The 23,101-nt window shown below is 36.5% G+C and overlaps 8 protein-coding genes across 17 annotated transcripts; 5 read left to right on the top strand and 3 right to left on the bottom strand.

Moving 5' to 3' along the window:
* The first annotated feature begins 37 nt into the window (after positions 1-37).
* Positions 38-2,708, top strand: LOC105686034. 4 transcript variants are annotated; one of them, XM_020852345.2, is made up of 4 exons: positions 38-986; positions 1,125-1,718; positions 1,784-2,095; positions 2,169-2,708. In XM_020852345.2, exons 2-4 carry the CDS (start codon positions 1,130-1,132, stop codon positions 2,324-2,326), a joined length of 1,059 nt encoding a protein of 352 aa, XP_020708004.2. In that variant the 5' UTR covers positions 38-986; positions 1,125-1,129; the 3' UTR covers positions 2,327-2,708. The 4 variants fall into 4 exon arrangements, with proteins under 4 accessions (XP_020708004.2, XP_048509942.1, XP_048509934.1 ...); XM_048653985.1 differs by having other exon boundaries at positions 38-581; XM_048653977.1 differs by having other exon boundaries at positions 38-1,718.
* LOC105686033 (coiled-coil domain-containing protein 74A-like) lies at positions 2,491-6,784 on the bottom strand. Of its 2 annotated transcripts, none has more exons than XM_012400580.3 (8): positions 6,199-6,784; positions 6,032-6,111; positions 5,833-5,946; positions 5,529-5,721; positions 5,374-5,474; positions 5,158-5,294; positions 4,718-5,074; positions 2,491-4,628 (listed from the first exon to the last, which is right to left on the bottom strand). In XM_012400580.3, the coding sequence occupies exons 3-8, from the start codon at positions 5,878-5,880 to the stop codon at positions 4,277-4,279; spliced, it is 1,188 nt and encodes a 395-aa protein (XP_012256003.2). In that variant the 5' UTR covers positions 5,881-5,946; positions 6,032-6,111; positions 6,199-6,784; the 3' UTR covers positions 2,491-4,276. The 2 variants fall into 2 exon arrangements, with proteins under 2 accessions (XP_012256003.2, XP_012256005.2); XM_012400582.3 differs by having other exon boundaries at positions 2,491-4,481; positions 4,555-4,628; positions 6,032-6,784.
* Positions 6,785-6,801: 17 nt separating this feature from the next.
* On the top strand, positions 6,802-10,463 carry LOC105686030. 2 transcript variants are annotated; one of them, XR_007277975.1, is made up of 11 exons: positions 6,802-7,053; positions 7,185-7,481; positions 7,578-8,351; positions 8,439-8,667; positions 8,738-8,955; positions 9,041-9,310; positions 9,382-9,503; positions 9,609-9,756; positions 9,824-9,996; positions 10,075-10,237; positions 10,333-10,463. XR_007277975.1 is itself a non-coding variant. In XM_012400577.3 (10 exons), the coding sequence occupies exons 1-10, from the start codon at positions 6,946-6,948 to the stop codon at positions 10,178-10,180; spliced, it is 2,445 nt and encodes an 814-aa protein (XP_012256000.2). In that variant the 5' UTR covers positions 6,802-6,945; the 3' UTR covers positions 10,181-10,411. The 2 variants fall into 2 exon arrangements, 1 of the variants encoding a protein (XP_012256000.2); XM_012400577.3 differs by having other exon boundaries at positions 10,075-10,411.
* LOC105686032 (meiosis-specific with OB domain-containing protein) lies at positions 10,407-17,315 on the top strand. Its single transcript, XM_048653881.1, has 10 exons — positions 10,407-10,541; positions 10,609-10,756; positions 10,879-11,010; positions 11,128-11,396; positions 11,520-11,742; positions 11,827-11,940; positions 12,016-12,169; positions 12,255-12,462; positions 12,533-12,730; positions 17,188-17,315. Exons 2-9 carry the CDS (start codon positions 10,636-10,638, stop codon positions 12,719-12,721), a joined length of 1,410 nt encoding a protein of 469 aa, XP_048509838.1. The 5' UTR covers positions 10,407-10,541; positions 10,609-10,635; the 3' UTR covers positions 12,722-12,730; positions 17,188-17,315.
* Positions 12,824-16,936, bottom strand: LOC105686027. Of its 3 annotated transcripts, none has more exons than XM_020852340.2 (8): positions 16,671-16,936; positions 16,367-16,579; positions 15,767-16,288; positions 15,441-15,680; positions 15,187-15,387; positions 14,911-15,129; positions 14,618-14,839; positions 12,824-14,514 (listed from the first exon to the last, which is right to left on the bottom strand). In XM_020852340.2, exons 1-8 carry the CDS (start codon positions 16,783-16,785, stop codon positions 13,112-13,114), a joined length of 3,135 nt encoding a protein of 1,044 aa, XP_020707999.2. In that variant the 5' UTR covers positions 16,786-16,936; the 3' UTR covers positions 12,824-13,111. The 3 variants fall into 3 exon arrangements, with proteins under 3 accessions (XP_020707999.2, XP_020707998.2, XP_012255993.2); XM_020852339.2 differs by having other exon boundaries at positions 14,911-15,132; positions 15,441-15,677; positions 16,671-16,935; XM_012400570.3 differs by having other exon boundaries at positions 14,911-15,132; positions 16,671-16,934.
* LOC105686035 (protein chibby homolog 1) lies at positions 17,294-21,974 on the top strand. The gene is made up of 4 exons (XM_048654090.1): positions 17,294-17,477; positions 17,567-17,682; positions 17,875-17,961; positions 21,576-21,974. Exons 1-3 carry the CDS (start codon positions 17,294-17,296, stop codon positions 17,959-17,961), a joined length of 387 nt encoding a protein of 128 aa, XP_048510047.1. The 3' UTR covers positions 21,576-21,974.
* LOC105686037 (DNA topoisomerase 3-alpha) lies at positions 17,669-22,202 on the bottom strand. Its single transcript, XM_012400586.3, has 12 exons — positions 22,063-22,202; positions 21,816-21,973; positions 21,401-21,744; positions 21,213-21,331; positions 20,788-21,134; positions 20,415-20,703; positions 19,825-20,323; positions 19,423-19,768; positions 18,858-19,350; positions 18,513-18,759; positions 18,171-18,397; positions 17,669-18,094 (listed from the first exon to the last, which is right to left on the bottom strand). The coding sequence occupies exons 1-12, from the start codon at positions 22,103-22,105 to the stop codon at positions 18,054-18,056; spliced, it is 3,153 nt and encodes a 1,050-aa protein (XP_012256009.2). The 5' UTR covers positions 22,106-22,202; the 3' UTR covers positions 17,669-18,053.
* On the top strand, positions 20,266-23,099 carry LOC125499662. 3 transcript variants are annotated; one of them, XM_048654088.1, is made up of 3 exons: positions 22,135-22,343; positions 22,525-22,702; positions 22,809-23,099. In XM_048654088.1, exons 1-3 carry the CDS (start codon positions 22,279-22,281, stop codon positions 22,815-22,817), a joined length of 252 nt encoding a protein of 83 aa, XP_048510045.1. In that variant the 5' UTR covers positions 22,135-22,278; the 3' UTR covers positions 22,818-23,099. The 3 variants fall into 3 exon arrangements, with proteins under 3 accessions (XP_048510041.1, XP_048510045.1, XP_012256007.1); XM_048654084.1 differs by lacking the exon at positions 22,135-22,343 and adding an exon at positions 20,266-20,564 and having other exon boundaries at positions 22,525-23,099; XM_012400584.3 differs by having other exon boundaries at positions 22,525-23,099.
* Positions 23,100-23,101: the final 2 nt, after the last annotated feature.

Consider the following 23,101-nt stretch of genomic DNA (forward strand, 5'->3'; position numbering starts at 1 on the left):
TGGTAATTACAATCTCACTATGAAAAGAATAAAATCGATATGACATGATATGACATGAATTCACGCAATAGTGTTTGGAACATTCAGTCTGCAATGATAATAATGTTCTGTACCTATTTGTAATCCGAACTATTGTGATTTTCTGTTTTGCATCTGTCTGATTAAGATTTTAAATTATACATCACACTCGATCCTTGAAATGTTCGCTTAGCGCGAATTTTGAAATTCCATCCATCACATGTGCGTTCGATGCGTTGACTGAAGATTGGTAATATAGGGAGTAGTTTAGCCGTTGAGTGTAGATTTCAAAGTTTAGCTCACGTTTAGCTCAACGCGATAGTTTTACCAAGAAACGATAGGGAGAGTGTGCGGGCAAATGCGAAAAAGCGCGAAGTTCGCAGTACGGTCAGATGTTACGTTATTGTTGCCGATATTGAGAAGACGAAGTTCGACCAAATCTGTATTTTCGGAATATTACTCCAAAAGCACGAATGCTATCAACAAAGGGAACTCCGATAATAGAAATTATGAAGAGCAGAAAGAGCGTCCGGGTATATGGGTATAGCAATGAACAACAACGCGTATGTTTACATTCTCGTGTAATTCGATTACACTTTCGTTATAAGTCAAACGTCTTCAGTCACACAAGTATCTAAGAACTCGCAATTAAAGCGAATAGGTGCGATATCATGGGTCACTACAAGGTCAAATATTATTTTGCAACCAAGTCCAATAGAAACAACAACGCTAATTATACTGGCAATGAAGGGAGAATAACTAACGCTTGTTCAAATTGTGAAGACAAACGTTGTTGATTATATCTACTCTATTCAGTTTCACCATACATTTCACATTTCAGCCTATTTTTATTGAACATTTTGTACACGGCATCGCTAGATAGCTGGCGCCCAACATTAATTTCTTTAATTTTTAAGTCATCTTTCACAATTCTAACTTTCATTTTTTGGCCCTATATTTGCAAAGAAGTGAGTAGCTATTATTATTAGATTATCAAAAACCGCCTTTACAAATCTCGCATTACAGTGGTGGTTCTTTTGATCGTGGACTGAAGATTTATACTTCAGTCAACAATTTGATGAATTGATTATCCATTTACGTTGTAGATAACATGAAAAAAATTTCCAAGTGGAATATTCAGAAGTGTAGCACACCGTCATTTGGAGAAAAACATGTGCCTCCAAATTTTCCATTATCTGGAATTAAAGGCAAATCTAAACTTCTTAAACATAACTACCCGGAGTACATAGACGAACCATCACAACAGCAATGCAGGGGCATTGAACAAAATTTCTACTCAAGATGGAACGAGAACGATGTGGAAATCAATACAATCGATCAGTTTTCTGATTCCTTATATCAGACGATCAGTGAATATGAAACTATGGATGAAACGTTTGCTGAGGATTTAGATACCGATACACAATCCTTTGAAGCCAATAAAGAGTTTCCTCAAAACATATCTGAAATTGCGGCCAAGAACGATGAAAAAGTCGGCGTGTTGGATACTTTTAGCTCACCTAGAAATGTCGATGCGATTGTCAGTTTTGACGTTGATGGTTCTTTACTCTTGGCACCTAAATTATTTCAGTCCCCAAATTCTGACAAATATGAAAAGTATGAAAAATATATTTCTGACCAAACAGAGTTGCTGACTACATCTTCAGATTGCTTTGTAAGCTTGTCGGACTTTCAGATTCGTAAGTGAGCTGAGAAGGCTAATTTAACGGGATTTTGTCATATTTTGCATGTCATGATCTTCTAGGGTCCCACGCTAGACAGAAACTCAAGACCTATAGTGGCCATGATAAGTTACATAAAGCGAGTGCATCTGAGATATCTTTTTCCCCAAAATGGAGCAAATGCATCGCATCAAAGTATGCTTCACCAAGTGATATTCCATCCAGCAAGTCTACTTTACGTGCTAATACAAGCTCTGCAAGAACAGGGTGGTCTAGGCTTTCCCATGAATCGGAAGGATTGTGGAACAAGTTTATACATGAAACAAATGCATCAACTGTTGTTGAAAATAACAAGACAGGGTCCACAAAGTTCAGCCACCTACAACGACAACTGAGTAAGTTAATGTTCAGAATGATGATTGTTTTTATTACATATCTTGTACTTGGTTCTTATTTCTCACTCAACAGTTCACAAGGAAAACGCCTTTACACCCCATGTAATTGTGGAGACAGAATCATCTATCCTGGGTCCAGATATATCATTTCCAAAGCTTACCTCAGGTAATATTTTCGCCAATTCAACCAATAGAAAAATCAGAGACAAGAAAATGCCTCCAAAGTTATAAATTCAGTGTGGGTATTTAAACCTTCTGATACTAGCATATACAGGTGTGTTGAATTTTTATGACTATTTGTTGTATCTCAAATATCATTCAGATTTGTAACTTGAAATAATTAACTTGAAATAATTACTATTAATCGCAATAAATTCAAGAAATAAACCAAAAAATTTGAATATAATATTTATTTTCTCAAGGTAGGTGTAACAAACATTTTTCTGGTCTGGCAAATATTCATAATACTAAACTCATCTGTTGATCAAACCCTTTAGCTTGTTTTGCGCCAATACTTATAAATAATCATCAAATGTAAGTTTGGTTCTAACTGAAAATGCAAATACATATTTGATAACAAATAATATTTTTAGGCGAAAATTCAATATTTGAGTACAGTCTGGTTACAAAGATAGCAAATAATGATGATCGTTGAAAAAATCACATTGCATTCCAATAATTGTGCGCAAAGTTTTATGCTTCATATTCTCATCCGTATAACCGTATAGCGCAGTACAATATGTATATTCTTATATTTCAATGACTGTTCTATATGTATACAACAAGCACTCTTAATACCGTAATAATAAAGTGTTTATGAATTATTAATTCGACATCAAAGCATAGTTACAACTCTAATGGTTGCAAAGTTATGATTGTTTTTTTTCAAACATTGCAATGATTATTCATTTGCATACATGTAGGTAGATCCGGATTGATCACAACGGTTTATAATATAGTATTATATCAAGTTTGCAAATGTTTATTACGTGGAATTATCCATTTCAAATTGAAATTATGATTTAAAAATAATATTTTTTTTATATATAATATATATTTATACATAATAATATATGTACGCATGTATATTATGCATATTTACCTATGTGATTAAAAATGAGCGTCAATATAGTTGAAAGATGAATATTATATCTATATGTATAAAGCACATCCGCGATCAGTTTCCTTTGAAACATCATCTAACAAGAGCAAAGTATTTGGAACCTCAAACAACTAGATTTTTCATAATTTTATAAGGCATGAGATGCAAAAACATGTCTGATTATAGTTGTAGAACTGAAATCTTGATTAGCTCTTTTCATTTTAAAATAACAGTAACGACTGACCTGTAAAAACGATTAGTTGAATGTGAGAAATGTATGAAAATCAAGAAACTCGGTAGAGTCTTGCGCCAGGTACATTAAAAAGAACGGGCGCGCATTTTAATGACGAGAACTACATCAAATATATCATGCAGTCAGGAATTTTTTTGGCACCTGTTTCGGCTTTTTAAATTTAAAAGTCGACATATTGTGTCCCATTTTTCTTCATAATTAGTTCAGCGTAATATTTTTTTCTGCCTCCATGAATCTTTTATGTGACCTTACCATATTCAGAACCTGATTTCAAGATACATTCTGTTTTTTTGGGACACACTCCTATTTGCGACGGAGCAAAAGATTTGACTTGCGCGTAAAGGAATCGAAGATTCTTTTGTGGACAGAAGTTTATCAACTTTCAGATACATCGCTCTATAAACATATTATTATTTCTAAAATACGTTGGTCAATAACCAGCTGAAGTACAATAGCAATAAATGCATCTTGTTACTCTCAATTTAACTTCTCCAGAATCCAGAAACACAGGAAGAGCACGGATCATCACTAACGACAATGTAGTTTCTTTCAAAGTAACTGAACCATTGAGGATATTCTTTAAGCTTTACGACATGTGCACGACATACCAAGCCTCCGATGATGTGAACAACTAACTACAGTTGAATATACACATGGAAAATATGGTGGCTCAATATCTGTGTTCAAGTTATTTTGTATAATAATTCCGAACGCATTCACTTTTTCAATTGGGTAGATGAAAGATGCATAGATACCCAATGTACTTTGTTGGATTATTATTATGGTAAAGCAATGAATTGTTTGTCAATCATTACAACTGTTCCACTTACTTTTCTTTCGAAGTCTTGGGATCTTTCTGCCCTCGTGAGGTGTCCTTATATTCTTTTTGTTCTCTTAGATCTCGATGCTGCTCCCTCGATTCTCTGGGTTCTCTGGACTCCCGGTCTTTGCAATCTCTTTGCGATCGTTGACCACGGTGTTTGCGGTATCCATCGCCATAATAACTACTATCATTATGATAGCCCCTTGATCTGACATGGAAAGATGGGTAGCTGAAGCTATCAGATTTATTGGTACCGCTGCGAAGTTGTGGTAAAACTGTACCTCCTCCATTACCAGAGTCGTGCCCTTGTTTGTCATGACGAGCACGTCCTCGATATTCGGAGTAGTGGTCAAAGCTGATTAAGGAAAAGCTTTTATCAATATGCACGATCATAGAAAATTCAAAATTTACAACAATGCCATGAATAAAATAAAAAAGAAGTACCTGTCATCTCTCCCAAAACCATGATGCCAGTAACTATGGTTGTGCAGAGGAGGAAATCTATGAGAATTTTGTTCCTGTCCACCACCACCATGGCCTTGTCCTCGACTTCGATGGCCGTGATTTCCATGTGGTCTTCCACTTGTATTGTTTCCATTTCCTTTATTGGCCGTGGACTTCATGGCAGATATCTCTCTGCGTTGATCTTCATTTTCACGACGCAGGCAAAGAACCATGGCTTCAGCATCTTCCAGACGTGTGCTGAAATCTGCTTGACCAGCTTGTATGTCACTTCCTACTTGAATGCCGACTTCTGTGTTGCAGGGCTTTTCTGATCGACACTCCAATGTATCCAATTTTCTAATGGTAAAATAAATCATTTACTTCAATAATAATTGTTGGCAACATGAGCTAACATGGTATCAGAGCAAACTGGTACTAACTTCCTTTGTTGATCAATTATTCCAACCAAATAATGGTTTTGTGACTTTGCTTCCTGTAAAGATACCTTGAGATCCTGAAGATCACGTTCCAAGAGTTCAACTTGCAGTGAGGCAACATTGACGCTGACTGGACTACCCTATAGCAAGTTTAAGAAGTGTTATCCAAATTGTAGAAGTAAGTTATCATCTCTGAGAAACTTATTAAAGATTACAGACCTTGGATTTCAAAAATACCGCATTCCCGCTATCTTCGGGTGAGGAAGGACTGGCTGGGGCATTGGTTGGAGAATTTGAAAAAACTAGTTGAAACTGTAAATCTGTAATACCATGGAAGATTAGCTACGAAAGGAGGAAAAATATTTATAACAAACCTCTATTGCGTTGACGCAATATTTCAACTTCCTTTTGCAGAGCCACAAGAATGGCTTGATGCTGTTCCTGAAGAAATTTCATGTTTTGCTCCAGCTGGATTGCTCTATCACCACTATTATTTGACTGCTTGGGAGGGATTATCATATCGTTTCTGTTTGCCACTGCCACAAGTTCGGTATGTGGTTTCTTTGCCTAATACAGATTTGTAAGATATTATAATTAATATTCTTTCTAGGAACAAGTGCTCAAGAGCTTGATATGAGAAAATAAATTTTAAGTAGTTAGCAAGCAAGATAAACTTACTTGAACGAATGGTACTGTGGGTAATTTGACAAGAATCTTTGACGTCATGACTGCTCACAGTTGATGTTTGTAAGACTTCAGAAGTTAGTATCAATTTATATAATTCAGGCGGAACTGTCGAATTTTTAATAAATGAATAAATCACATCTAAAATTTGAAAATGTCTCAAACAAATAGGTCCCCAGGATGAAATGTGTACCTTTTGTTACAGCTATGCAGGTGGCTGATGAGAAGAACTTTCAAAATTTTGTACTTCAACTCTGGACACCCACAAACGATCTGATATTACATGATATCATAGTTGGATTATTACAAGCAAAAATGAAAAAAATAAATAAATAAAGAAAGAAAAAAATTCATTATTACAACGCAAAACGATTACTTCGCCGTAAAGTATTCAAGTTTCTTTTGAACGTTTGTACGCGTCCCAGCGAAATTTTTAATCTGTTGCACTACTCGTATTTATATGTAGTTTTCAAAGAGCGAATTATTAGCCGATAATGAACACCGGGTCGGTGAGGCTACCACAAATAGTGATACCTCGAGTCTAAACGAGTATTGAAAGGGTCAAAAGTATTGATCCAACGCAAACTCAAAGACTGAAGCACATCGAGGACTGCCGGTTTCCACCCATTTTCGTATGTATATATAGGGTCGTTAAAATTTATTAAAGCTCGATTTTTTTTTATTTAAAAAAGAATATAAAAGAAATTTATTTTTTGTGATTCCAAAACTAGACGAATTTCGTTGAAAAACACGTGCACGATGTAAGCACGGATGCAACTAGGACAACTGCGAAATTTAAAATACGGATGTGTCATTATCTGGGATTCCCAAGAAATTGAAGTCGCTACTGAACAATTCCTAGAGGGATAAGATGAGAAATTTTCCCATCTTAAGAAATTCACACGAGTTTTATTATCTGTTTGTTCTTATAGTCACAGATGTAAACAAAACGTTTTTTAACTTGTCAATTTTAAAGTTTCTCCTCGCGCGTCAAAGCCAATTTTCTTATGATTTATATTATTTGATATTTACAATTTATAGTGAAATCTGATGGTTTTTTTCATCGTCGTAACAATAAGAGCTCCGTACGGAGCGTATTGATACCGAATGTCTTACCAGCTCTTGAAATCTAACATGCAGTTCAGTTATCTCAGCAACAAAGAGAGAGAAAATTTTTTCCTACCAGAAGACGATGACGATGAATTTGATTTCGAGGTAAAGTTAATTTAAAATTATGCAAATATTTTTGTCGAACAGTTTATTTATCTACTTCTCTCTTGTGATGATACATATGTATATATCATCTCTATTATTTTGTTTGATATCAATATTATTCCCAAAATCAGTATATACCAGCAAGTGAATTCAGGAACGTTGTTAAAACCGTTCGGAGACAAAAAATTAAAATGGAAGAGGAACGGGCATGGGAGAATTTTGTAAAGCAACAGGAATTGCTAGAGGGACCAGATATCATGTTAAATGATTTTGAGTATGGTATAAAAAGTAATATCAAGGAATTACTACGAGACAATGTTGGAAACATGGACAGAGAATTGAAGCGATTAGAGGACGATGCTATGCCTGAAATCAATAAAACGTACAAAAGTATTAATGGAATAAGAAGGATTGACGCTCAGTCGATGGTAAATTACAATTCATCCATGATAAATTCCTACTTGTCAATGTTCGTGTGGATCAGTTTTGATGCATTTATGCACAATTTTGAAAATATATTTCAGGCACAAACAGCAAATAAGTCACCCGTGATGATAGAGACCGGTACAGGAAGTTCAAATATTTTACTAACTATTCCAGAAGAGCAAAACCTTCATGACACGTATAGGAAATCAGCAAACTCGACATTAAAAAATGTTAACAACGCCAGAAAATCATCTTCTGATCATTTGGTGATGAACAAAGATCACTCAAGAAGGCTTCTACATGTTATGGATGATTCGGAGTACTACTCCAGCCCTGAAATAAGTCCTGATAGAGTTAGTGATAAAGAAGAACATTTTACAAGACCTGATTCAATGGTCATCCAAAGAGTGTTATCAATTCAAAACAAGATTTCCTGTGTATTGGATGAAATTTCCTTCAGCCTTGATCGAATCCCACAGCCTGACGGTGAAAGGGATTTGTCCCGTAGGCTGCAGAGAGTGTCTGAATTTTCCGTCCGTTTCTCTAGAAATTATTTATATGAATTGGGACGACATATAACAGATTTGCAACAACATATTCGTGCTATATCTCTGAGTACCCGTCCTAGGCCATCTATCAGAAGCTCGGCCTTTCATCTTCACGTGATTGGTCAAAAAATGATCAGCGCTCATCAAATATTGCTGCAAGCTTTAAGCGCATATTGCAAGCATATACCGAGTTCCATTGTCAAGGGACATCCTGGAAAGTTGAAAGAAATTTTACAGGTAGTAATGGACCTGGCGGATATGTGCGACAAGATCAATATTACTTCAGAATATTATGGATCTGGGGATGCTGAAATGCAGCCACACGTAAGTTCCAGAAGAATCTCAAATTTATTTTGTTTTGTACCAATTTTGAACCAGTAACAAATCCGCGCATTCGCTGGGTGTCTTTAGATTAAAGAAACTCATCGAAAGTGTGGGGTTATCATGTCGAAGCTCCATTTGAAAAGTTTAGGTTCTGACGACTCGCCAGTAATGAGTTATACAACTCAGTCAACAGTAGCTAGTAGGCCAAAATTTATACCATCTCAAAAAAGAACTAAACCAAAGCGGTTATCTAGCTGCCTCAGCATGTATAATATAGAAGCTAATATTCCAAAATGTAACCCCAGCAGGAGATCAAGTGAGTTAAATGAACTTCAAATAATGTAAAATCCAATCTTGGAGAATATTATTCTCATTTGTTTTTAAAGGCACCTGCTTACCAAAAGAGAAAAAATATGCAAATACAAGTTCAAGGTTCTTGAATTACAATCAATCAACAACGTCTAAACAACCAAATCAGAATCTTCCAGCGGTGAAATCGTCGAAACAATTTGTTCGAAATTTTGCACCAAAAGCCCGATTACCTTTGAGGGAAGATGATATCAGAACAATGATGGATACCTTGCCGTCCACTGATTCTGATATCGTGAGTGAACAATTTTAACATAAATGAACCGAATAGCAGCACCAATGAATTCTGATTCTTTTCAAAAATTTATTTTTTACTGCAGGCTAGCAGCGTTGACACTGGTCCAACAAAAGGATGTTTTGGTACAAATTCTGGAGCTAAAAAGTCTGAAACGAAAGTTAATCGACATTTTCTTATGAGGCAACAAATTCCATCCCATAAAATGGTCATCAAAGAGTCACGCAAACAAAAATTCGCTAAAAGAGTTATAGATGATCAAGAATTGACCAAGAAAGTAACAATGATTACGGAAGAACACCTTTCCACTTTGGTACCAGTTATAGCCGACCTCATGTCTGTAGTAACTAGCAAGGTAAATACTCTAATTCTTTCTCATTGAGAGTAGTTTAGATTTTTCATTAAGATGGCAATTTGTACTTTCAGAAAAATGATTTTGAGATCAGGCCAGTTTCATCAGCTTCAATGGAGACTCTTTTAGAATTCTTACAAAAGTATCAATCCCCGCAACGTGAAGCTATAAAACTTGGGCATCAAGAATCTAATTGGTATTTCTTGTATTACAGTCAAAACAACTTCATGTTATTGATTTCATAGGGATAAATCAGTTCCATAATTTAAACTGTATTTCTACATCAATTTTATTTGAATAGCATTAAAGAAGTTAAGAGTGGCTCTAAGAATATGCAGTTGATTTGTCTGCCATACAAAGATGAAAAGGGCAAGGAATTGAAGATTTGCAATACTGCCTACCAAATGAACCCAGAAATTAAACCCCAGGGGGCGAATATTCCTACAGACGTAAGCATTGCCTGTTAGGTAAATAAATCATGAAATCAAAAAACTTCAACTTTTTTTTGGTCCTTAGGCGAAAATAATTATAACTTCTAATAGCGGCCCGGAGACTGTGGTTCAGCTTATCTCACCTGCATCAACAGACTCAATCATTCCTGAATATTACCATAAGTACCAAAGCTTTATTCAGGCGAATCCTATGTATTTGAGCAATACAAATAATAAACCATGGGATGTGGTTGCCTGGTAAGCTGTACATCAATCTATGGTATTCAAATTCGTTGACTGAAGATTGAAAATATTCATTTTTATTTGCATGTTCAGGATCGCTGACAAACTTGTTGATGAATTGGTAACAGAGATATCGAAGGAACTTCAAATTGACAATATCATAAAGAAAATGTTTGACCTAGAATTTGAAGAGTTCTAGCAAATGTACCATTCCTTGCATTGATGAGTGAAAAAAAAACAATAAAAAATAATTTTTGTAAGGGATTGAATAAAATCACTGAGGTTTTTATGATGTTCCTTTTTGAAACTAAAACTATTGTATTTTATCCTTTTTACATTGTCATACTTTAGCATTAACGTTGACTGAAGAATCTTGTTCTCCAGTCAACGGCACTGGCCTCACAGCTGGTTAATTCAAATAAACAATATGGCCCCCATCGCCCAATCAAGATGTTCACATTCAAAAATGCTTCACTACGGCGCAGACTATCAAATGTTTTAAAAACAGAGTATCACGCAATTGTTGTGCCGCTCGGAACACTGATATATTCGAAAAAAGGGTAACTTTTCATTGCTGGGAAATTAAATAAACGATCAAACTAATCCTGATTTAACTAATTAATATAGTGGTCCCTGGATTACGTGACTAACATAATGGCTGGAGTGCAGCGATTGACGTTGAACAGCTTGCAGCCGGAAATAAAAAATGCTTTGATCGTTGGGATAATCATAAGCAAACAAGGAGTGAAAACTTTTCAATCAAAAAATACAAGTTGTAAGTATAAATTCGCGTTTGCCTCGGTTTGAAGTGTACTCGTGACCACACGGTAGGAAGTTACCTTAAATGGTTTTTTTTGCGTCCACACTCAACGATTGCCTTTCTAATGCATGTTATAGACAACACTGGCGAAAGAGGTGTATGGAATTTCACAATCAGAGATTCGGAGGTAGATTTCGCTAACGTTACTGTATGGGGAAGTAGCGAGTACGTAGAGGGCCTGTTTGTAAATTTTCGAATTGGACACGTTGGTACATAGTATAGATCTTCGGAAATATCTATAGTTACTTGATTTAAATTGGAGATTATGGATTGTTAAAAATTGAATTACCATGTACTTAATATTCAATTCGTTATGCATCCTGCAGTTGAACTGATAAATCCCAAAGTCACCCTACGCCGCAGGGATGACAGATCAGAAATGTTTGTGCCATTGGTTTCATCGCAGTTCAATATCACATTAAATCAAGGGGTTTCAGACATGCATACCCATAATTCTCCAGATCGCAGCAAATATGTATCTCTCCTTGCACTACCAACAAAGAATCCTACTCAAATCAGGTCATTGGATATTGTTCTCAAGACCTTGGATCAGCTTAAAGATCAGCACATTGATATTATGGTCATTCTCATGTCGGTGAGTTGAAAATAACTCTTAACTTAAATAATAAAATAAGTGAGATGCAAAACATCTTTGTTTGACGTATTAAACAGAGAAACTTGATATTCTAATCATTGATATGGGTTCAACTATTTTCAGATGAGTTCAATCCGACAGTTTACATCAAAAGATGGAAAACCAATAGTATGTCGAGATATAGATGTAAATGATGGCTCAGTCCCAATGCCAGTTTCCCTCCGCCTTTGGGGAAGTGATTGGGCAGAGAAGGCAGAATACTGGCAACCACGCCATACAGTGCTCTTCATGGCCGATATTTTGGTATCATTTAACTCCTTTAAGAAACAGACTGTTCTCACTATTGGTTGGTGGCTGACTTTCCACAAATGCCAGTTTGTGTAACATCTGCAGATCAATTAAAAATTTATGGAAAATGCTTTTTTTCTAGCAAGGAAGACGCTTATCACTGAAAATCCAAATATTCCACAAACTCAGATAGTTAGAGCCGCAACACGTGACTTACCCGATCAGCCTTTGAGCACCGAATCTTTGATACCTGAACGTAAGTATTTTGTCTTCAAACTTACCATGTGTAATGTTGATTGTTCTTGTTCGATTGTATATTTGTATATTACAGCTACTAGCATCACAAACTTGATGACTATACGGCAAATTTGTGAAAAGTTAGATCATACCGAGTCCCAAGATGACAAAATTGTTTTCACCGCTCTCATCCATGTAGTCATTAACCAGATGAACTTTGATCATAAGTCTATGCTGACGAAAAAATGGTAAGTACTTTTGATTCAACATGTGTCAAAAAAGGAAAGAGAAACAAGAACTGAAGAGATATTTGTTATTTACACATCTGTTCAGTGCTCTATGTAAGAAGTGGGTACCACCAGACCAGGAATCTTGTATGAACCCTAACTGCTCATATGGGAATGGGACGCAAAAGCCAATAAATCATACTTCTTTCAACTTGAAATTGAATGTGAGTGACCATACCGGACATCTTGTCGGTTGCAGACTAGTTGGAGCTGCTGCAGAAGAATTTTTAAAGTGTACTGTGAATGACTTTATGGTGAGAATCAATTTTTAACAATAAAATACCCAAGTTTTACTTCACCATAATATCGTATTGCAATTTGCAGGCAATGTCTACAAAAGAACGAGACGAATTGAAATGGCGCTGTCTCTTAGAGAAATGCAGTATTGGATTAAAAGTCGTGGGTCCTACACCAGCGTGGCCCTCGCCAACATATAACGTACTTACAGTTAAACGACTACAAGAAAATGTCCAACCTAATGATGCAGGAAGTAGCAGCGGGCTGTATTCTTAAATTCACCGTGTAGGTACACTTTTTGTCTTTGAACTTTCACAGAAATTTTGAGTGTGCATCAGGGTGTCATACTCATCCATTGTTAATGAAAATAATCAATAATTAGAAATCATAACTTTTATTTATCTTAACTGAATAGATTTTTAGTAATAATAATCACGCTTTTTGAAACGTGAGTACATACAACGTTTATTACTCGGGTATCAACATATGATAAATTAAAAAAGTGAGAAGTAATCGCATTGCGAAGTCTTTAGAAGAATAATTCCTATGAAATAAATATTTGGCTCATTTATTAAATTTTTATTGGTAAGTAATTGACTGCAAAAAATAATACTTCACTTTCACACTCAGGAACAATAATAGAAAAAAAGAATTTTGCAGGTCGGATTATTTTAAAATTGGTTCGTGTAATTTGGCGGGATCGTATGGAATGTTTCTGTCGCATCCAGGAAGTAACATTGGTACGGCTTTTACACAGAATTCAGAATGCAAAAATTCCTGACAAAAAATGTAGAAATCATCTCTCGTTTCAATTAAATCCAGACGAGCCATTTCTCGCATCAAATCCATCAATTCCTGTTTATAATTATCGTATTTCTTTCGTCGCATTACAAGCGCATACACTTGACTCAGGTTTAAGATAAATTTTTCAGAACGGACTCTGGTTCTTAATCCATATTTTGGTTCCATTTTCTTCCATAAAAATTTGTATAAACGATCTGTCACCCATGGCTTGGGTCTTGTAAGTTTTGGTATTTTGTAAAGCTTGCCATTTACCAAATATGCTTTATCGACCTCTGCTGGTGGCTTCTTTCTGACTTGTGTAGGTTTTTTTATAACTGTTACACCTTTCGTAAGTTCAGTTTCTTTTTCCGCTCTTGTCTGTGAAATGGGGCTAAAATATGAACTGATCTTCGTACTTTTCATAACAGCAATTTGCTTTTTCTTCACTTGTTCGAGAGCAGCTCTTATTTGTGAAATTTTTTCAGCCTTCGATGTTTGGGGCACAGATTTCGAATTCGAATACAAACTCCTAGTCTGATCATGACAAGTGAAACGATCGTCTATTATCACGGGCAATGATTTTTGAACGGCAGCATTTTCCTTTCCATTCTCTTTCAACGATCTGGAGACATTACTTCGTACTTCATTCACTTCATTTTCTGAATGTAATACATACTCATTCTCAACAGTTTGCATTTCACTTGATTTACGTTGAGCTATCAATGATTCTTGTGCTGTATTGTCTGTGGCATTAACCGAATCAGATGGGACCTGGCTCGTTATCTTACCGCCACTGGTCACGTCCTGTTGATGGGACTTGGAATTTTCGAAAGCTTTTAGAGCGTTTTGACTTTTATCACCCATACCGGATACGTCCGGGAAATTTCGACCCCTGATGAAGATGTTATCCTCATGTTCACTAACAGATTTTATCAATGTTTGTAGAGATCGACGATTAGGTGAATTTTCAGCTCGACTCGAATTATGTGATTTATTTAAATTTTCTGATAGATTAATCACTGGTTGTAATGTAAGATTCTCGTTTGATACATTCGGTGTTCCAGGAACTGATATCTTTGATAAGTTATTTGTGGACAGGCTTACTGGTTGTGTAAATTTTTTGGATGAATTGGCAGGTAAAGTATGAAGTGAAGGATTTGAAGTATCCGAGTACTGTACAAGAATTTCCTCTGGTTGACTTCTCTGCTGATTGCCAAAATGATCACCTTGCTTTTTCTGAATACTTTTCTCCGAGTGCACGTCTTTTTTTTCCACGCCTTGTAGGCCTGTTAGGAAATTAATTTATTTAGGAATTTATAAAAGTAGTATATCGGGCTTGATTCAATAACTTTTCAGTGAGATATTCTCGAGCAAATATCTAAAAATTACCTTTTGTGGGAGAAGTGTGGAGAGTACGTTCTTTGGTTGTTTGATTTTGAGTTGAAACGAGCTCTTGCCTATTTGATGTCTGATCAGCAATATCTTCGTCTGTGCTTTTATTACTCAGTGATGCGCTCGAATTCCGTGTTTTGTTCTGGTTTGCTTGTGAAAATATTGTTCGTTTTTTAAGCGGAAGTGTTTTTGGTATTTGCGATTCCTTGAAGGTACTACCTGCAAATAGACGAATGTGAATACACATATGAAAATGAAATTAAGAAAATGTAGGAATATTGAGAATTCACCTTTTGACGTAGACGACTGCAATTCCGAAATGACGTGGTCATGTTTTGTATTAGAGGTATTCAACTTTGATATCAAATGCTGATCAGCAATGTTTCTATCTCTGGTCTGGTCACTTAACAAAACAGACGAATTTCGCGTTCTTTTTTTGTTTATTCTTATGGATGTTCGTTTTGTAGTCCCAGTCTCAAAATCTGCTGGTTGCGATTGTTCACGAGTATCTTCTAAAAGTGAATCAATATAAATATACGACCGTTTAGAAGATATTTAGACTCTACCTTTTACTGAAGAGTACTGAGGACTTCTTTGTTCATTCGCCTCTCCTTGATCCAACTGCTGAGCTATGTTTTCATCCTCACTTATGTTGTTGAGTAATGCATGGAAATTCGGGGTTCTTCTTTTACTAGTTTTTGGAAACTTTGATCGTTTTTTACGAAGGGGCTGTAATATTGGGGATGGTGATGCCTCCAAGGTATCATCTGCAAATTAATGAATGTCAACAAATGATGATGGATGAATATTGTGTAGCTACCTTCTGATACGGCTGGTTGAGACTCTGGGATGATATTTTCGAGTAGTTTATCAGATTTATTACGATTTGATGCCAGCTCCACAGTAACCGGAAGTTGATCAGTAATATCTTCATCTCTGCTCTCATCACTCAACAACGCGGCAAAATTTGGTGTTCTTCTTCGGTTTTTCTGGGTGAATATAGTTCGCTTTTTAGGCCTAGATGATGACGGCGGCGATTGCGATTTGACTGGACTATCTTCTATGAATAAGTTAACAAATAAATACTTGAGGATAGTATAGACCATCACTGTTTTTCAATCTTATATTATTAATCCGTTTTATTACCGGAAGATGAAGCATTATCTGACTTGTGCAGTTCATCTATTTCATGATCAGCTGCAACTGTTTCGGTATTTTTCAAATCGTCAACTAATGCTCCATGTTGCTGTTCCAGGGACTCTGAAGGTTTCTGTATTATTGAAGCTGGATGATTGTCACCTTCAATTGATTGCGATGCATTTAATGCGGTTTTGAAAACATCAGGCGAATTTCGAACTGATTGTGGTAGAATATTTTCAGCACCTAATTTCAATTTATTCTTCCTTTTCATAAATGGCAACTTCCTAATCTTTCTAATACTGCCTTCACTTTTAGATGTCGACCCAGACAAACTTAGTTCTGGCGAATCTTCCTTTTTATTGAGATGACTCCCACTTTTCAAAAGAATGGAATTTTCTGCAGATTCTAGTATTTTTGTAAAAAAAATTTTCTGCAAGCTCTTCCGTTTATTAATACGAAGCTTAGACCTTTGTTTTGGAATGCCTTCATCTATGGATGAAACATCAGATACTTCTAGGTTACTTTTCTCTGAAATTTCATTAGGGATATTATTACTTGCATAATATAAAAACACAGAATTGCCAAACGACTGAATTTTGCGTGTACCTGATATCTCAGTTCCTTTGCCAGATATATTGGATTGCCCATTTCGATTATCCTCCGTATTATCCAGATCTTTCCACCATGACCTACGCAGTGGGGTTGACTCCGGTTCAGAGTTTGGGTCGAGAACTGCAGTTTGATTACGGGCTGAACTGAAGCGTGAAGCAGCACTTATGTTTACTGAATGTCTTTCAAAGTTTTTATACCACAGTGGATCTGATAATAGAAAGGTTGATTTAAAATTATCATAGCAAATCTATTATTCCATCCGGTAATGCTTTAGGACAGAACCTTGAAGTAAACCTACCTTCATCATTGCTGTCAATGTATGAGTCAGGATTGAGCACAGCAGATATTTGACTCTGATTACTGTACCGACTATGTTGAAGTGCACTTGAACGAATAGACTTTCGTGCAGACATTTTCGATCCTTAGACGGGTTTTACCTGTTAGTGCCGTTGACTAAAGATTAAGTAGTGTTAGCTCATTAAAAGCGAACTTCGAACCGAATCTGCGCCTTTCAATCTGTTCATTGAGAGTACGATCAGTACGATCGTTGCGGATCGTTGTGTACGATGTAATGGGACGAATAGGAATTGAGAGTATGACTGAACGCGCGGTAAAATTCCGAAACACACAACATGGTTCCGCTCACTTGTCAGTCGATTTGAATTTCGGGGTTGGGCGTCTAGGTTCTATAATCGTTGACCGAAGAAAGATTACTGTAATTTTTCACGTCCAACGTCATACACTCGTTGACTGACGATTTGTATTTGTATTTCGAATCAATTTTTCAGGTTTTCACCAAAGTGTTCACTTTTCAGTGGAAGATATAAGCCGAAAAGTCTTGACGTTACATCTGAAAAGCAAGGTTCGGATTGACCACTATTTCAGGGGAAGCAATGCTTGTTATTTCATTTGGGTCCTACAATGCCGCTCTTCTCGAATAAGTTCTCTCCTAAAAAGACACCAACCAGGAAAGCGTTTGTTTCGTTGGCAAACAAAGACTTGAGCCCTAAAAGAATCGAAAAAGAATTGGGCCCAGACGTGGGACCGATACGTCTCAGGCTTGGTGACCAGGAAGCTGTTTTTGATAGTGGCCAATGGATCCCTGGTAAAATCTGAGGGATATTCCTGTGAATCTATCATTTGCAATATTATTCTGGGTGTACGGTTGTACATTACGTATTTTTATTTTTGTAGAAACAGGTAAAGTTAGTGGAACTTATAAAGAGAATGAAAGACTCCGTAGAGAGGTCAAGAAACTTGAGGAGGAAAACAACTTACTGAAATTGAAATTCGAAGTCATGCTCGATATGGTAAATATTTTATTACGAACATTGTTTGAAAAATAACAACGAATATGTCAAAGTTATACCACCATATGCTGTGATCATGTAACATCATATTGATACACTAAGTTTAACGTACCAGTCTTTCAGCATGGGAATAACTTTGTAATTAACATTAGTACAAAAAATTTCTATTTATTATTATTACTTTGTTCATAGTTGACACAAACAACGGCTGAGTCCAATCTCCATAGCAAAGAACTAGAAACGCTAAAGAATAAACTGAGTCGCTCTAAACGCAGTTAGGTAATTAGGTATAATATCACATTCTTATAATTTAAGTAGTAGACTTATTTGTATCAAGCTCAACTCATATCTCTATGAATAAATGAGTGACCTCAATCTGGGGCAGTTGACTGGCACGTTCTTCTGGTATGACCTGGAATGTTTGAAAATTAAACATGTGATACATTTGAAATTACTATCAAGTATGCAACACCAAACGAAAGATCCACCTTCTTCTCCACATGATCCACATCTCCTTGCGTTTCTGGCTCTTGAAGCATTTGAATTCGATGGATGCCCTACGCGATTAGTAACTTGTGCACTATCACTGCTCATACCCACGTTGTTGTCGTCCACCTCACCAGCCCATTTGAAAAATTTACATCCGCTACCTATACCTTTTGGACATCCGTAGAATTCTTTACCTTTATTAGGCCCTTCTTTATGCACAGTGAGCCTGTAAGACATCACAATAATCAGTTGCCCTCATTCCCATATGCATTTTTATTATTCTATTTTCTTGTAGTTTTCTGGATTATAAATTTTTCTTCAAGAAATAGTTTTTCACTTACTTCCTTGCTGGTTCTCCACAAGTACATGTGACTGGCCCTTTGTGGGTTGATGAATTTCTGGTATCTCTGTCAGCCCTGGTATTAGTCGGTCTTTGCCTAGTTTGATTATCATTGTTGCTATTGTTACTCCTTGAGGGCTGTTGGTCATTATCATTGTGGTGAGTCGCTTGCATAGATTCATCTTCTGCCCATAGAAAAAATTCACAACCACTCCCTTGTGGCTTGGCACATTTGTAAAATTGTCTCCCTGTTGAAGTTGCATAAAATTCACAGATAAAGAGATCAAAGATAAATATTTAATTGTAGTTTCTTTGCTCGACAAAGATTGATTGATCTTGAGCTTACCTTGATTCAGCCCCTCTTTACGCACAGTGAGCTTTTTTGCTTCTTCATGACAAGTACACAAGATTGTATTATCTCTACTATTCATTTGATTATTTTGATTACTAGACCAATTGGTACTATCATGGTGCCGCACATTTGTAAATGAGGATGAACCCCAAGTGGAGTTACCAGAGTCATTCCTATCTGTACCATTTTGTGTTGCATTAAAGGTCTGCGCATTAATTTGTCTTTGTGGATTTCGGGTCTCCAAGTTTGTTCTGGGATTCCAGCTTGTGTTCGAAAGAGTAGAATTAATCCTGGGGTTTGAGTTATCAGTGGCCACGCCACTATCGTTACTCGACTGTGGGACACGTTGCACATTTTGATTCCGAATGCTAAAAGTCTCATTGAGTAATGTGTCACATCCCCCAATGCATGAAGTGTAAGAGGAACCTAAGATCGGAATTGTACCGGTGCGTATACTAAATTTGAATATGGGCATATTCCCTGGGCACTGAAAAAACAGAAGAAAGGTTCGGATGTCGTTGATTATCCTTCACAATTGCGTATAGATTCTTTTACTTACTCTGCCACAAGTGTCATTCAGAAGTTCTATATTTTCAACCGTTGCTGGAAACCAGATAGCATTGCTGCAGGTTGGATAAGCTATGCAACCAATATACTTCCCAGCGGAATTTTTCCTGTCTTTCAACAGCATATTACTTCCACACTTTGGGCATTTGAACACGGTTTGTTCTAGTACGGGATTCGCTATTTCGACATTTTGTACATGCGCCGGCGCTTCATCGAGGTAATGGGCTAGTGCATTATCTATCAAGTTTGCTTTTTGTAAAGTTGTAACAAATACGGCTTTGTATCGAGATATTTGGTCTTTCAAAACATCTGCCGGAAGTTTTACACCATCGCATATTCTAAAAGTAGGAATATTTATGAATTTCTATTATCCGATTTGTTTTACCCAACTCACAATTTGAGATCATTTTCCAATCCTGCTCGGAGATGAGGTTTGGACATGTGAAATCCCATACTGTCATATCCCATGACTAATCCGATTCCGAGTTTTCCAGGGATAAAATATTTCTCATCCTTCAGGCCGACATATTGCCTCGCTTTTATTTTTTCAATATGTTCTGCATGTGTGGCATCCGTTCCAATTCCGTGTTTATCCATCAGAGCAATCAAATCAGCCTCAGTTAACAGGTTTGGAGCTGAAGTTTCTCCATGAGCCATTTCTATGCTAGTGGGCAGGAAAGTCTCGCCCTCTGAATATGCATGAATTTCTTTTGCATTCCAAGTCTCATATGGATAAACTTCCAGATAATTTTTAGCAATGATACGAAGTCCACTTGCAATAAATTTTTCGTTAGCTATGCTAATGTTGACAATAGTTTCTTGACCCTCCGCATCTTTTGAAAGGCCAGCCAGGAAATGACGAACTATGAACTCATACAAGCGTGCTTCATTTCCTATAGTCAGATAAATTTCGTTCATGGTAAATCAATTTTTATGACTTGTGAGAAAATATTCCTAGAAAATTAATGAAATTTGACTGCCTGCCTCCTAGCGTAGTAATATATTTTGTGGGGTGAATTGGAGGGTGAGCGCCATCGCTCTTCTTTCCTTGTCTTGGAGAAGGCCCATTTTGCAATACTTGTTGTGCAAACAGTCCCCATTCTGGATGACTAGTCTGCTGTTCTATCAGTGGCGGTAAGTTGAGTTCTTTTGGATATATGTTTGTTTCTGTTCGCGGATAGCTTATAATACCCTGAGTATACAACTTCTCTGCTATTTTCATTGTTTCCTTTGCATTCAATCTCAATTTACGGGAACCCAATTTAGCCAATTCCTGTCAAGTATAAGGTAAATAAGTTATTCTTTTCATCGTTCTGAGAAAACTTTGGTTGGATCATTTGAGATGAGTGATACTTACAACTGTATCCAGTGGTAAAGGTCTCCACTTGCTTTTGGGTTTGCAAGTGATTTTTTCTACAGTGGCATTTGGAGATTCAAGGCACATGTCTAAGAATATTTGGCAAGGTAATTCTTCAAATAGACGATTTCTTTCCCATCTAAATTCGACTGAAAGCTCATTACGCACGTCTGTCACTTTAATCTTCCAAAATGGTTCTGGTTTGAAAGATTCAATAGCTAGAAATCTTTCGACAACAAATCCTAGTGTTGGGAACTGGCAACTTCCATAGCTGATTATCATCTCTGCTAAGCTTTGTGGAAAAACCTTTTGAAGTCTCAGTGTTTGAAATCTTGTGAAGGCGGCTCCTGTTGATGTTAATTCAGTCAGCAAGATCAGCTAATTTATATTTGGATTGTTTAGTGAATATTTCAAAGTAAAGTTACCTATTCTCAAATCCAGTTCACTTCGAACATCAACAGCATCACTGATTGCTTTATTTGGTTCTTCCAAATTATGAATTGCTCGATACACTGACTGTGCAGTGATCTCAGAAAATTTGGCACTAAAAATAATATTTATTTGTTAAAGTATAATGTCGGTTGCAACAAACAAGTGTTCCATAAAGAATTACCGGTAAATCTTGATGTTGGGTTTCACAGCCTGGCAAACTTGGATAATTTCAAAACCAATGTTTTCACCTTCCCTATCACAATCTGTCCAGATTATGAGTGCCTGAGAACCTTTTACCTCTCTTTCTAAGGTTTTTTTTATTTTCATATAATCCTCGGGGCATTGTTTTGTCACAGGTGCTTCAAATAGTGACAGTGGGTTGCATCCTTGCCAGCTACGATATCCCCCAACGAACTCATAGGTCAATAAATGACCCGAAACAGACGTCATTGTCATCTTACATTGTTGCCCCCATAGTTGAGTTTCGAATTCATAAATTTTGTTATACACTGATAGCCCCTCTCGCTAAAATGAAAAAGTTTCCTTCAAATTCAGCCAGAAACAACAATAATAGTAGCATAAAAAACAATCATTACCCGCCTTGAAGAATTCCGCGACAGGTAGCCTGCGATACCTTTGGCAGCATCATTTTTCTCTGCTATATTCAACACTTTCATTTGATTACTCTGATTTTTCTCTGCTTTAGAATTGTTGCTTTTGAATCTGACAAGTCCTCCCCAGAAGCTGTGTATAGCTGTAAATAATAATCCACTGAAAGTGACAGACTTTTAACCTCTGACGAATACGTTAGAAGCAAAAGTATGACTGAAAATCTATCTGTACCAAAAATTGGCCGGCTAACATTAGCTTGATCTAAAAGACGCATTGAAGCTACGAAGTAACAAGAATGTCACAAGATATTGTCAAAGCTGACTTGCCGGGTCTAGGATCATAAATTTCACTACATCTTTTCGACTGTTGCATCATTTGCACAGAAATCGAAATATAGGTTCGTTGGCGGTTGAAAAATAAGTGGAAAAATAGCAAAGCACCGAAAACATGGCGTCTGCCAGGTTACGCAAACTCGTTGGAACAGTTTTTTCGGAATATAAATTAGTACGAAGGTAAATCACACCAGTAGTATTTCATCGATAAACTTTCAATTATATTAGAATATTTTATTGTTAGTGTCAAAATGGTATCGTAAAGCTGTACTAATCTGGAGATCAGGTTGTTGCGGCTAAGTTGGGTTAAGTTTTAAGCCTATGGCAATCAGACAAACTGTATTTTTGTATTTTGTTACAGACAATCTGTACCTCTGATTGCGAGTCGAAAATTCGCAAACCTTAGAGATTCTTTCGCAAAAACCGAGGCTGCGGAAAAATCGGATGCACCCTTACAATTCTCTGGCAGTAAAGCAGAATCCTGGAAATCTATACAATCAAGATCGGGAAATCTTGACGATGTACCCTGGTTTCAGCAGGTGTCAATAATCATGAGCCTCTCTGTATTCATGATCTACTTTTTTATTCTTCGAGAAGAAAATGATATAGACCAGAAATTTGACAAAACCCTCTTTGACCACATAGATGGCTTAGAAGAAAGACAATTGGAACTGGTCATAGAATACAACAAAGAACACAAGATTAGTACAGAAAGAGAGGAAGCTAGATTAAAGGAACTCAGAAGACAATGAAAGAGCCCATGTTTTCAACAGTTTGTTCAACATGATTCATTCATCGTTCATCTGGGAAATATTTGCTTGTGCGTAGTTACCTGGACGTATAACAGAAATAACGTTGAATATTTATTTAGTAGCACGCTTCTGGTGGGCTATGGAATTTATATGTAAATAATAAAAGCGAATTGTAGAGGCAAAAGT

The sequence above is a fragment of the Athalia rosae genome, chromosome 1 (genome assembly GCF_917208135.1).
Source record: "Athalia rosae chromosome 1, iyAthRosa1.1, whole genome shotgun sequence".
Lineage (NCBI taxonomy): Eukaryota > Metazoa > Arthropoda > Insecta > Hymenoptera > Athaliidae > Athalia > Athalia rosae.

Coding starts and splice junctions, on each gene's coding strand:
- LOC125499662 (XM_012400584.3), top strand. CDS start 22,279: ATGGCGTCTGCCAGGTTACGCAAACTCGTTGGAACAGTTTTTTCGGAA. Junction 22,344..22,524: donor GAATATAAATTAGTACGAAG/GTAAATCACACC, acceptor ATTTTGTTACAG/ACAATCTGTACCTCTGATTG.
- LOC105686030 (XM_012400577.3), top strand. CDS start 6,946: ATGTCTTACCAGCTCTTGAAATCTAACATGCAGTTCAGTTATCTCAGC. Junction 8,668..8,737: donor TAACCCCAGCAGGAGATCAA/GTGAGTTAAATG, acceptor TTGTTTTTAAAG/GCACCTGCTTACCAAAAGAG. Junction 8,956..9,040: donor CGTCCACTGATTCTGATATC/GTGAGTGAACAA, acceptor TTTTTACTGCAG/GCTAGCAGCGTTGACACTGG.
- LOC105686033 (XM_012400580.3), bottom strand. CDS start 5,880: ATGACGTCAAAGATTCTTGTCAAATTACCCACAGTACCATTCGTTCAA. Junction 5,722..5,832: donor CCACAGTACCATTCGTTCAA/GTAAGTTTATCT, acceptor AATCTGTATTAG/GCAAAGAAACCACATACCGA. Junction 4,629..4,717: donor GGTTTTGGGAGAGATGACAG/GTACTTCTTTTT, acceptor TTCCTTAATCAG/CTTTGACCACTACTCCGAAT.
- LOC105686037 (XM_012400586.3), bottom strand. CDS start 22,105: ATGCGTCTTTTAGATCAAGCTAATGTTAGCCGGCCAATTTTTG. Junction 20,704..20,787: donor CTTTACCACTGGATACAGTT/GTAAGTATCACT, acceptor TATACTTGACAG/GAATTGGCTAAATTGGGTTC. Junction 18,095..18,170: donor TGGATCATGTGGAGAAGAAG/GTGGATCTTTCG, acceptor CAAACATTCCAG/GTCATACCAGAAGAACGTGC.
- LOC105686032 (XM_048653881.1), top strand. CDS start 10,636: ATGGCTGGAGTGCAGCGATTGACGTTGAACAGCTTGCAGCCGGAAATA. Junction 11,011..11,127: donor TTTTCGAATTGGACACGTTG/GTACATAGTATA, acceptor TGCATCCTGCAG/TTGAACTGATAAATCCCAAA. Junction 12,463..12,532: donor GTACTGTGAATGACTTTATG/GTGAGAATCAAT, acceptor TGCAATTTGCAG/GCAATGTCTACAAAAGAACG.
- LOC105686035 (XM_048654090.1), top strand. CDS start 17,294: ATGCCGCTCTTCTCGAATAAGTTCTCTCCTAAAAAGACACCAACCAGG. Junction 17,478..17,566: donor TAGTGGCCAATGGATCCCTG/GTAAAATCTGAG, acceptor TTATTTTTGTAG/AAACAGGTAAAGTTAGTGGA. Junction 17,683..17,874: donor TCGAAGTCATGCTCGATATG/GTAAATATTTTA, acceptor CTTTGTTCATAG/TTGACACAAACAACGGCTGA.
- LOC105686027 (XM_012400570.3), bottom strand. CDS start 16,785: ATGTCTGCACGAAAGTCTATTCGTTCAAGTGCACTTCAACATAGTCGG. Junction 15,681..15,766: donor AGATAATGCTTCATCTTCCG/GTAATAAAACGG, acceptor ACTTATTCATAG/AAGATAGTCCAGTCAAATCG. Junction 15,388..15,440: donor TCAACCAGCCGTATCAGAAG/GTAGCTACACAA, acceptor ATTAATTTGCAG/ATGATACCTTGGAGGCATCA.
- LOC105686034 (XM_048653977.1), top strand. CDS start 1,130: ATGAAAAAAATTTCCAAGTGGAATATTCAGAAGTGTAGCACACCGTCA. Junction 1,719..1,783: donor CTTGTCGGACTTTCAGATTC/GTAAGTGAGCTG, acceptor ATGATCTTCTAG/GGTCCCACGCTAGACAGAAA. Junction 2,096..2,168: donor CCACCTACAACGACAACTGA/GTAAGTTAATGT, acceptor CTCACTCAACAG/TTCACAAGGAAAACGCCTTT.